General features: G+C 47.2%; 1 protein-coding gene across 1 annotated transcript; it reads left to right on the top strand.

Annotated features, from left to right (window-relative positions):
- Positions 1–2,672: 2,672 nt before the first annotated feature.
- On the top strand, positions 2,673–12,585 carry ccdc115 (coiled-coil domain containing 115). Its single transcript, XM_059643169.1, has 6 exons — positions 2,673–2,818; positions 4,957–5,020; positions 6,457–6,560; positions 10,325–10,446; positions 11,110–11,325; positions 12,140–12,585. The coding sequence occupies exons 1-6, from the start codon at positions 2,673–2,675 to the stop codon at positions 12,253–12,255; spliced, it is 768 nt and encodes a 255-aa protein (XP_059499152.1). The 3' UTR covers positions 12,256–12,585.
- Positions 12,586–12,606: the final 21 nt, after the last annotated feature.

Here is a 12,606-nt window from a genome sequence, read left to right as displayed (position 1 = left end):
CCCTTGTCTTGGATAGGAGGAGTTGTGTGTATGGAAGGTGCTTTGGTGAATTTCTACAGCACAACAACTAGATGGTCTGCTACTGAACGCCAATGATGGTGGGATTGGATATCTGTAGACGTGGTGCAAAACAAGCCTTTGGTGTTGAGCTTCTTGAGTGTTGTTGGAGCGGCTTGTAGATGGTGGACAGGCTTTGGGGAGTTACTTGATGCAGGATTCCTAGCCTCTGACCTGCTATTGTAAGTACAGTACTTACATGGCTGATGTCTCCACTTTTCATACAGCCATAGAGTAATACAGCACAGAAACAGGCCCTTCAGCCCAAACTGGTGCAGGCAGACCACTGGACCGTGGGGCCCACTTAGCTAGTTCTAATTGCCCACCCATGTACTTGCCAAATGTTTTTTAAATGTTGCTGTTGTACCTGCCTGAACCACTTTCTCTGACAGCCCATTTCATACTAATACCAGTCCCTGAGTGAAGAGGTTGCCTCTCAGGTCGTTCTTAAATCTTGCCTTTCTTACCTTAAACCTATGCCCTCTAGTTTCTAATTCCCCATCCCTGGGAGAAAAAATCTATATGCATTGAACCTATCTATGCCACTCATGATTTTGTACACTTCAATACACCTCATTCTCCTGCGTTCCAAGGAATAAAGCCCTATCCTGGCCAACCTCTCGCTATAACTCGGGCCTACTGGTCCTGGCAACATCCTCGTAAATCTTCCTTGCACACTTTCCAGTTTAACTATGTCCGTCCTGTAACTGGGTGACCAAAACTGTACACAATACTCCCAGTGCGGCCTCATCAACGACTTATACAGCTATAACATAACACCCCATCTCGTGCACTTAATGCTTTGACCGATGAAGGCCAGCATGCTAAATGGCCTTCTTCACCACCCTGTCTACCTGTGATGCCGCTTTCAATAAATAATGTACTTGTACTCCTAGCGTCCTCTATTTCACGACACTCCTCAGGACCGCACCATTTACTATATGAATCCTACCTGGGTTTGACTTTCCAAAGTGCAACGCCTCACACTTAGTTGTATTAAATAGCATTCGCCAATCCTCAGCCCACTTTCCCATCTGATCGAGATCCCTCTGTAATTTTTATTAACCTTTCTCGCTATCAACAATACCTTCCAATTTTGGAATTGTTATTCGTGGTTTACATAAATACTCTGGATGCGAATGTACAAGGCATGTAAATCACGAATATCAAGGTCGTAGCACTGATCCCTATGGCATTCCTTTAGTCACAGGCCTCCAGCCTGAGAAACAACCTTCAACCATCATCCTCTGCTTCCTACCGTTGAGCCAATTTTGAATCCAGTTCGCTCGCTCTCCTTGGATTGCATGCAACTAATCTTCATGACTAGCCTGCTGTGCAGGACCTTCGTAAACTCCATTTAGATAACATCCATTGCCCTTCCCTCATCTGTTGGCTTGGTTACCTCTTCGAAAAACTCTGAAAGATTTGTCAAACATAACTTGCCACACATAAATCCATGCTGACTATTCCGAATCAGACCTGGACTATCCAAATGTTGGTTGATCCTGCCTCTCAATATCCTCTCCAGTCACTTGCTTAACACTGATGTTAGGCTCACTGACCTGCAGTTCCCTGGTTTGACTTTGCTACCTTTCTTAGACAGTGGAATAACATTATCCACCCTCCAGTCTTCTGGACCTTCACCCGTGGCAAAAGATGAAGCAAAAATCTCTACAAGGGCCTCTGCAGTTTCTTCCCCAGCCTCCCACAACATCTGAGAATGGACTTGACTGGCCCCAGGGGATTTATCTACCTTAATGCGCTTTCATGCTGCAAACACCTCCTCTCGGGTGATCCAAAACATCCCCCTGTGTTTCCCTTATTTCCTTAGCATCCATATTTATTTAATAGTCATTTAAAATTTCCCCCCATCTCATGTGGCACCAGAGAGAGATGGCCATGCTGACTTTTAAGGGGCCCTATTCTCGCCCTAGCTACTCTGTTACACTTAATATAGCTATTTGTTTACACTTTTCCCCCTCACCCCCCCACCCCTTGTCTAGCATATGTGCCACCCTTTTCCTAGCTACAGTCAGTTCCAAAGAATGGTGCTGCACCTGAAATATTAAGAATCATAGAATCCTCTCAGTGTGGAAGCAAGCCATTTGGTCCAACGAGTCCACACTGATGCTCCAAAGAGCATCCCACCCCCCTACCCCATCCTCGTAACCCTGTATTTTTTATGGCCAAGTCCCCTAACCCGCACACTTTTGGATTGGGAGGAAACAGGGACACCCAGAGGAAATCTACGCAGACGTGGGGAGAATGTGCAGTCTCTGCACAGACAATTGCCAGATGATGGAATAACTCTGTTTTCATGCAGCCAGACCTGAGTTTTTCCACCAGTTTCTGATTTTGTTTGTATGACTGATCTATGTGACTTACTGTTATCTCCGGGATGTTGATAGTGTGTACTGCAGTGATTACAGTAATGCATATACATTGAATGTCCAGGCACAGTGGTTACATTCTCTCTTGATGGCCATGGTCATTGCCTCACACTGGATGCTGTCCAGGTCTCTCTGCATTTAAACATGGACTGCTTCTTATCTGAAGATTTGCAAATAGTGCCAAACATCCCCGCTTCTGATGTTATGATGGAGAGAAGGTCATCGATGAAGCAGCTGAAGACGGTTGGGCTAGGACGCTGCCCTGAGGAACTCCTGCAGAGATATCCTGGAGCTGGAAGTGCAATGACTGGTTTTTCTTTCAACCGGAATGTGGTATTGGTTTATCGCAAAGTTGTGCTTTTTGCCACAAAGTAAAAGTAGAAAGAAAGCTTTCTATTTCAACTGCATATTGACTGAGGGTACCTATCCGTCTGATTAGTGATATCCAGTGCTGGCTTTGAAATCACTTGTATCATGATGGTCTGGATCATCATAGAACCTTTCCTTTCCATCAGCAGTACGAGTCACTGTGTTGCATTTGCAGTTATGAGTGTTGCCTGTCTCCCATGCTGTTGCAATGGAAGGTATAACCTTATCAGACATGGATTGATGCCTTTGGTAAATTTTACAGAGCCCTCCTACAATGTGCAAAAGTGATATTTATTAGTGCTGGACTGTTAATCCAGAGACATCGCCAAGGCAGATGGTTGAATTTGAATTCAATGGAATATCTGAAATTAAGAATCTAATGATAACCATGAATCCATTGCTGATTGTCGGAAAAACCCACCTGGTTCACAAATGTTCTTTACGGAAGTAAACTGCTGCCCTTACCTGGCCTGGCCTACATGTGACTCCAGACCCACAGCAATGTTGTTGACACTGAACTGCCCTCTGGGCAATTTGGGATGTGCAATAAACGCTGCCCGGCCAGTGACGCCCTCATTCTGTGAATGAATAAAGGAAAAAGTAGACCACACCAAAGAAAGTGCAAGTCATGCTGGCTTTCTCCAAATTATCTTGTTTTGCTCAGTGCAGCTTGACTACACGATATTGAGCAAGTTTCCCTGGTTCCTGGAGATGAACGGCATTCAGGTCTACTGCTGCTGATCAGACTTTGGAGCATGCAGTGCCATGTTTGGTAACTGTTTTCCCTGCTTTTTTTTCCCCTATGGTTTCTTGCTGTTGTGTTGAGTTGTCCCTAGCTGCAATATGCTGCACAGTAATGCACCAAGCTGACTTTGTTTACTCCTGTTTTATTGGCTTCTTGGATGAAAATTGACCAGCTGTGTGTCCTGAAACAAGACCATTAGGTTGTTAGTGCTGCCTGAAATTGATGCTGCTTCCCCGTTCAGCTCCTGACTGGCCATTATCTGAAGGTCACCTACATACAAGCTGAGGTCTACAGCTTCAAGTGTGACTGTATTTGTTGCTTCAGCTACTCCCCGTCAATGTGGGGCTCAGTTGTGTGTTTGTTAAATCTACCTTTACTACTCATTGATTTGATTATACATTGCTGAAATGAGGCATGATGTTGAAGGTTTTTGTCTTGCACTCATCAGAACTGAATGGCAAGAAAATCATTACTGCATCCACTGTACCCGGTGTGGCTCACTCTACATTGGGGAAACCAAGCGGAGGCTTGGGGACTGCTTTGCAGAACACCTCCGCTCGGTTCGCAATAAACAACTGCACCTCCCAGTCGCAAACCATTTCCACTCCCCCTCCCATTCTTTAGATAACATGTCCATCATGGGTCTCCTGCAGTGCCACAATGATGCCACCCGAAGGTTGCAGTCACAGCAACTCATATTCCGCTTGGGAACCCTGCAGCCTAATGGTATCAATGTGGACTTCACCAGCTTCAAAATCTCCCCTCCCCCTACCACATCCCAAAACCAGCCCAGTTCGCCCCCTCCCCCCACTGCACCACACAACCAGCCCAGCTCTTCCCCTCCATCCACTGCATCCCAAAACCAGTCCAACCTGTCTCTGCCTCCCTAACCTGTTCTTCCTCTCACCCATCCCTTCCTCCCACCCCAAGCCGCACCTCCATCTCCTACCTACTAACCTCATCCCACCTCCTTGACCTGTCCATCTTCCCTGGACTGACCTATCCCCTCCCTACCTACCCACCTATACTCTCCTCTCCACCTATCTTCTTTTCTCTCCATCTTCGGTCCGCCTCCCCCTCTCTCCCTATTTATTCCAGAACCCTCACCCCATCCCCCTCTCTGATGAAGGGTCTAGGCCCGAAACGTCAGCTTTTGTGCTCCTGAGATGCTGCTGGGCCTGCTGTGTTCATCCAGCCTCACATTTTATTATCCTGGCAAGAAAATCAGTTTTACAGGCAAAAAGACACCAACTCAGAGGGCAGTGGAGACAGCTAAACACCGTTGCGTCACCATGGTAGCACCCTGCCTAATCAGTATTGGCTTGGCAGTTGACAGTTCTTGCTGCATCTCCGTGCCAACCTTAGCCCAACTAATCAGCTCCCTGTTCTCTGCAGAAATTGTTTTTTACTTTTCACAGTTGGTTTCCTTGTCTTTGATACCGAAAGAACTGTGGATGCCGTAAGTTCTGAGGAAGGGTCACTGGACCTGGAACGTTAACTCTGGTTTTATTCTTCACAGATGCTGCCAGACCTGCTGAGCTTTACCAGCAACTTTGTTTTTCTCCTTGTCTTCAAGTCCCAATGTATGCAAGGTGAAGAGTTTCATGCCTTATTTTAACTGTAGTTAAAATGCTACCGAATAACAATTTGATTATAATGGAGGAAAGGTGTGTGCTCCTGTGTCTTGGCTGCCTTTGCATGTTCCAGCAGGAGGAGGCAAGATGTCTCAGCAGCTGCAGTGAATGGCTGGAACACGCGTTTCTGTGCTTTCATCTTTTTGCCTTAGTCCAAACTGTTTTGTTGCATCACATTCACTGAAAGTACCAAACGTTTGAAGGCCACCTCCTGAGCTGATGTAGATTTGACATTTACCCTTCCAACATCGGCCCTGTGGGTGACATTTGAGTTTCATCGTGAGAAGAGATGGACAGGACGTGATCAGCGAAGCAGCCCACTGGATTGACAACACATACACTTCCTCCATCACCAACAATCCATAGCAGCAGTGTGTACTATCCACATTGCTTTGCAGGAATTCACCAATGCTTTTTCGACAGCATCTTCAAAACCCATGACCACTACCATCTAGAAGGACAGGGGCAGCAGATACATGGGAACACCACCCCTTGCAACTTCTCCTTCAAGCCACTTGGAAATATATTGCCATTCCTTCATTGTCCCTAGGACAAAATCTTGGAAGTCCCTCTGTAACTTCATTGTAAATCTACCTACAGTACATGGATTGTGCTGGTTCAAAAAGGCAGCCCCCCCCCCCCCCCCCCCCCCCCCCAATCTTCTGAATGGGCAACTAGCGGAGAGCTGTAAATGCTTGGTTCGTCGGCACTGCCAATGTCCCACGAGTGAATTTAAAAATAAGTCGTGAATTTCCATTCTTGACATCCATGTGTCCCGTATCATCTTTGTTCCCACAGGCATGCATTGTTTCTTCTTTTCCCCCAGGGCCTCTGATCTTATTGCTTCTAGCTACTACCCTTGACAGTCTGAATGCCTTGTTTGTTATTCATTTAGTCCTCACGTGCTTTGCTTGCTTCTGACTATATAGCCTTAACTAGCACCCTTTCAGGGACAAATTCATTGACTTTGCTATGTACTGCCTTTGCTCAGGTAACTTTGGTTATATTCTTGGCTGATTCCCTTAACCACTTCAGGAAGCACTAAATAGTTCCTGCTCTGAAGTCAACACTTCTTTAACATAAGCCACCCTACTTGGCTTTGTACCATACTCTGAGCTGCCTTCAGCCATTGGGTCAGTATCTGAGAGTGTATGTTTTAGGCCCCAGCTCAGATTCGGCTGCCAGTAAAGTACGGTGGGCTGATTGGTGATGGTCTGCGCCAGTTGCTGTATAGCTCTAACCTAAAGACCCTCTTCCCTAGGGCTGGTTCTTGCTCTCCAAAGCTCGCTACTCCATGGGAAACAAATGTGTTTCGTCTTTGCAGTATGGACCGCAGATGGAGCCTTTGGCTCAAGTCCATGTGAGGTAGGTGTGAAGGCTTATAAAGTGAATAATTGCTGTTGACACTTCCATCGGGGAAGGAATTTTCAAAACCAAGAGGCAGTAAAGCCTGCCCCATCCATTTGTCCCGTTCTCTCCATCTCTGTCGCATATGTTCAGTTGAGGCCAACTTCCACAAGGCAGCCTCCGAAATGTCCACGTGCTCCCTCAACCGAGGATTCCCCAGCTCCGTTATCGACAGGGCCCTCAATCGGGTCCGATATGTCTCCCGCACTTTTGCCCTCACCCCTTCTCTTCCCTCCTGCAACAGCGGTGGGGTTCCCCTTATCCTCACGGACCATCCCACCAGCATCCACATCCAGAAGATCATCAGACACCATTTCTGCCACATCCAGGAAGATGCCACCACCGACACATACTCCCCTCCCCTGCCCATCTTTCACGGGGACCGTTCCCTCTGGGACACTCTGGACCATACTTCCTTCACCCCCAGCACCTCCCACAACCCTATGGCACCTTCCTCTGTATGGTTTCTCCATTGGGGAAACGAGGCATAGACTCGGCGACCACTTTGCAGACCACCCACGTTCTGCTCGCAAAAAAGACCCTGAACTACTGTTTTTTGATCTCCCTTGAATTTCCTGACAGTCTGCTTGCGTGCGTCAATTCCTGATGGATTAGGTTTCCTTGTTGGGGATGTAGTTATGTCCGCAGCCTGTGTCTTATCTTGTACCATTCACCTGCCTGCCTTGTGCGTTCTCACCAGCATCAGCGTTCCAGAAACACCGTGATTTTTAAGTTTTGCCTCGTACCCTCCATGTCCGGTGCTCCTCCCTAACTTTGGAGCCTTGACTAGCCTTAGGACCCTGTCAAGACTTCTGTTTTCCTCTAACTTATCAAAGAATAGAAGCCGGCCATTTGGCCGAGAATCCACACCGGCCCGCCGATGTGTGTCCCACCTAGACCCACGCTGCTATTGCTATTCCCTGTATCCCTGCTAATCCCATGGCATATCCCTGGACACTATGGGCAATTTAGCATGGAAAGTACAACTAACCAGCATGTCTTGGGACTGTGGGCGGAAACTGGAGCACCTAGGGGAAACCCGTGCAGACATGAAGAGGATGTGCAAACTCCACAGAGACAGTTGCCCAGGAATGGGATTGAGTCTGGATACCTGGTGCTGTGATAACACCAGTGATAACAACTAAGCCACCCCAATTTTGTCCTCTCCTGTGCTACTGATATTTATTACTTCATTGATGCCCACCTGATTAGGCCATAAGTTTGGGAATTCAAACTGCCATCTCTCCCCAACCTTGTTGTTTTGTTTCAGACATGCCTGATATGTGAAGTAAGAAATGATTATAACTAAAATATAGAAATGTAAATAAAACCATAGAAGCAGGCAGGTTTTGGAACTCAAGCCTTGCCAGTTGCCGTAGAGGTGTTGTTGCAGTGTCCAATGCCTTCACCCATTTCCAGGTATCAAAATTAGTGAATCGAAATGGCTGTAAACACTGAGAATGGGGATCTTGAGGATGCCAAGCTCTGACCATCTACTTAATACTTCTGCCTGGAGATGGGCGCAGATACTTCAGATGTGTTTTTCAGAGCCCTTTCCCACACTCGCAGTGAGAGGACCTCACTCACTGCGCTGCCCCACAACTTGATATGGGGATACTAAGGAAGCCCAGTCTGAGTTTTAGTAGCTTGATTGTCCGCCGACATGCACCACCAGATAGAATGCAGTAGAGTGTAGCCTAGTTCATTGATGAGGGCTGCATAGCCCTGTCTATCAGTTGCTTTACCCACCAAATAGCACAGAAGTAGTATTTTCAAGCCTCAGCAGGTTGGCACATCAGTGTTAGATATCTGGAATGCTGCTCTTGGCATGATGTCCTGCAGCGAACCCTGACTTGATGGCATTGGCTCAAGGGGGTACACGCTGAGCTGTAAGGTTACAGCTTGTGGTTGAATACACGTCAGCTGCGACTGGGCTCATAGCCCACAATGCCTCAACGGTGTCCAGATTTGAGCTGCTGGATGTGTTCAAAATCTATCTCAGCAAGGAAGGGGGTAGAGCCAGACAAGACACAGGTTTGTGGACTTGGCAGTGAGACTCCCTCACTGAATGTTGAGGACAGGGCAGTGAGTGGGGGTTCCTTACTGCAAGTGAGTCCCCTCACTGTGAATGTTGAGGGACAGGGTTGTGAGTGGGGGTTCCTTACTGCAAGTGAGTCCCCTCACTGTGAATGTTGAGGGACAGGGCTGTGAGTGGGGGTTCCTTACTGCAAGTGAGTCCCCTCACTGTGAATGTTGAGGGACAGAGCAGTGAGTGGGGGTTCCTTACTGCAAGTGAGTCCCCTCACTGTGAATGTTGAGGGACAGAGCAGTGAGTGGGGGTTCCTTACTGCAAGTGAGTCCCCTCACTGTGAATGTTGAGGGACAGAGCAGTGAGTGGGGGTTCCTTACTGCAAGTGAGTCCCCTCACTGTGAATGTTGAGGGACAGAGCAGTGAGTGGGGGTTCCTTACTGCAAGTGAGTCCCCTCACTGTGAATGTTGAGGGACAGAGCAGTGAGTGGGGGTTCCTTACTGCAAGTGAGTCCCCTCACTGTGAATGTTGAGGGACAGGGCTGTGAGTGGTGTGGATGGGGCTGCCAATGTTGGGGTGAGTGGGTATTGTGGGCAGCAGTTGGAGTCCCCCTTGGCATTAGTGCTTTGCAGTGGGTGGTGAGTGAGGTTCTCCTCATTGAATATAGTGTGTCTGAGACCAGACCAAATCCCCTCAAACTATTCTGAAGATAGTCTAGACCCTAACTTTTCTTATTTTAAACGTAAATGTAAGGTGTTGTGATCCAGACACAACTTGATTTCTCAAACTACTGGTTTTAAAGTAATCAGAGATAGCAGGAACTGCCGATGCTGGAGAATCTGAGATAACGAGGTGTAGAGCTGGATAAACACAGCCGGCCGAGCAGCATCAGAGGAGCAGGAAAGCTGACGTTTCGGACCTAGACCCTCCTTAAGAGAATTTTTCTGAAGAATGGTCTAGGCCTGAAACGCCAGCCTTCCTGCTCCTCTGATGTTACTTGGTCTGCTGGATTTAAAGTCATACCAGGCATATTCATCCATTATAGCTAAAATACATCAAAAGAAAGAAGGAATTGGAATAACTTAACTCCATTGGAAAACTTACCAGAATAGTAAGTACAGTAACTATTACTAATGACCTGTTCCAATGTAGTAACATTCCATAAACACACTCTTGGCAAAAGGCAAAGTCAGAAAACAGAATGACAGATTGTCTCATATACAGTTCTTCAATCCAGGAGGAAAGAACATCAAAAGACAAGTCAGAGAGAGAGCGCAAGAGAAAAACAGCATTCAGCAGTAGCAGAGAGGGATGTGGCAGTTTTTCACAAGCCCAGCAGCTGCTGCTGACAGCTCTGCTAAAAACCCTGGTACTGTGGGTGGGAGCTTGACCACACCCATTCACCCTATTGTTCCAACTTTTGAAACAAAACCTGAAGGCTTCACAGGTTGTCTTTCTTCTCATCGACTGCTTGATACCTGTTCCCTAGTCTCTCTCTGAAGGAAGCCGGGACAGACACACCTCTTAGAGCCACGTATGTCGTCACGCGGAATAGAGCAGTGATTGAGGTCACCTCAGTGTTAGTGCTGTGGGACAGGGTCTGTGGAAAGGGTAGTGTGACTTTCAGAAAGTGCATGAGGTACCTGGTTCCATTGGGGATTTGTAACTCTGCTGATGTCACTTTTATTGCAGTCAGAATGAAGATGGTTATTGCAACTTCAAAGTAGAGAGAGTGAGCTGTGGGGAATTAACAAATACGGGAGGTGTCAAGGAAGAACAGAAGGAGATACTGGAGATTGGAGCCCAAGAACAGGGTGAGTGTTTGGCTCAGTGAGATTGCATCCCAACAGCAGACCATGCCTCTTCTGCATGAAATAAATTCCTGCATGACACCCAGAATCCCATCAGCTGCAGGTGGCATCGCAGTTGTGGACTGCACGTCTGCTGATCAGAAAAGCTGGAGGAAGATACATTAGAGATAGTAAGAACTGCCGATGCTGGAGAATCTGAGATAACAAGGTGTAGAGCTGGAGGAACACAGCAGGCCAAGCAGCATCAGAGGAGCAGGAAAGCTGACATTTTGGGTCTGGACCCTTCTTCAGAAAGCCTTCAGGTTTCCTGAAGAAGGCTCTATGCCCGAAAAGTCAGCTTTCCTGCTCCCCTGATGCTGCTTGGCCTGCTGAGTTCATCCAGCTTTACATCTTGTTATCCAGGGAGAAGCATTAACCAGGTTTCGTGCCCTGTGAAGATGAATATGCTGTTGAACCACACTTGCGCTTGAGGGTTGAGATTGTATGGAACTGGCAGCATCATGAGATGCAACAGCTTCATATGCTGGCGCGAGCATTTAACCAAGGAGACAAGGTTTCACTCGATACCATGCTAAACATTTCCAGGACTGGGCAGAGATGGTGCAGTGTGTTTTTGCTGAGTGAATGACTTGCACAGCTTGAACTTCGGCCTGTTGTTCTGTGCAGTGAGGAGGCGAAAAACCAGATGGAAAGAACAGGAGGAGCAGAAGCTACGGTCAGATGAGCTGGTCGGTGACTTACTGGCTTTGAAAGAAAACCCCGGTGAGGAGGATAAGCCTGTGGGACAAGGAGGTGGACATCAGTCCTGTCGGGACCCGCTGCGCTGGTTCGGGGTCCTTGTGCCGCAGAGTTTACGAGATGCTCAAGCATCTTTCAAAGAAGGTACGGATCGCCCAGTTCTAATCTGAACAAGGTATCAGAAATGGGGAAAGTGTGAAACAGGAGAAAGGAGAAGGTGATGGTTAGACAGAAGGGGGAGGGTGCAGGAGATGAGGCTGAGTGAGGGAAGACATGACTGAGAGGTTACATGAGCGATGGGGAAAATTAAAATTTTCCTGCTGCTTTAATTTACTCCCTGTACTGTATCTGCGTCATGCTCATTTGTCTGTCCTTTACTTCTGACTTCTGTCATTTTCTCTCTGCTCATCCATCAGGGAACAGGGCTTTACTGCTCACACTTATCGCCTTTTTGCCTCACTCTGATCTGGAATGTGCAGGTTTTTTATTCTTATTATCTCTGTGTGTCCCACACAGTACATTTTACTGCTCAAAAAGCACACAGAAGTGAGGATGCTGGAGATCTGAAACAAAAACTGGAGAACATGGAACATAGAACAGTACAGTACAGCACAGTGCAGGCCCTTCGGCCCACGATGTTGTGCCAAACATTTATGTTAACCCTAAGGCCTATCTAACCTCCACTGCTATCTCATACTGTCATCAAAACTCAGCAAGTGTGGCAGCAGCTGTGGAGAGAAACCAGAATCAGCATTTCAGAGTTCAGTTCTGAAGCAGGGTCAGTGAACCTGAAATGTTGTTTCTGCTTTTCTCTCCACTTTTGGTCCTAGAGTTTCTGTAGCTGTTTTTTTGTTTTTGTATACTTGCAGCTGTCTGTGACACGTGTTATTTTCTGTTGATCATTGTCCCCACTGTCTCTCTCTCTCTCTCTCTCTCTCTCTTTCCTGTCTTTCTCCAGTTATGGAGCTGGCAGCTGAGGTGGCAACTCTGCAGAGCAGCCTTATGAGCACCAAGGCAGAATACCAGGCTCTACTGCAGCAGAAACATAAGCTCATCGGATGCCAGAGTGTATGAGAGGTACTTCCTTCTGCCAACCCCAGGCCAGTCTGAGGCCCAACAGAATGTCCTCCCCTTCACCCGTCCTCAGCCCCAGACCTGGTGAAATGATGCCCATTCCAATCAACACTGCTGTGGACTTGGTGTTTTAGACTTTGTTAAAATCTTCATTTTCCAGATTCCACTGTGAACCTGTGGTTGGGATGGTTCTGTGACTACACTGCAACATGGGTGAGAAGTGAGGATTGTGAAATTGTTATGACTGTTTGCTTTAATCATTTGAGTTTGCATTTGACATCTAAAAGGTTTCCAGTCGTCGATTGAGAAAATAAACCGAGATTGGTTTTATGTGGACTGCCTGGTGTGATT

This window comes from Stegostoma tigrinum, chromosome 49 (assembly GCF_030684315.1).
Source record: "Stegostoma tigrinum isolate sSteTig4 chromosome 49, sSteTig4.hap1, whole genome shotgun sequence".
In the NCBI taxonomy this organism is placed as follows: Eukaryota; Metazoa; Chordata; class Chondrichthyes; order Orectolobiformes; family Stegostomatidae; genus Stegostoma; species Stegostoma tigrinum.
Note: the sequence above shows the minus strand (reverse complement) of the source record. Positions and strands in the feature narration are given on the sequence as shown.

Bases quoted from the DNA above. Each gene is read 5' to 3' on its own strand.
- ccdc115 (XM_059643169.1), top strand. From the start codon at position 2,673: ATGAAGCAGCTGAAGACGGTTGGGCTAGGACGCTGCCCTGAGGAACTC. The intron at 6,561-10,324 runs GTAGGTGTGAAG...CTTTTATTGCAG, and splicing joins TTGGCTCAAGTCCATGTGAG to TCAGAATGAAGATGGTTATT. The intron at 10,447-11,109 runs GTGAGTGTTTGG...TGTTCTGTGCAG, and splicing joins GATTGGAGCCCAAGAACAGG to TGAGGAGGCGAAAAACCAGA.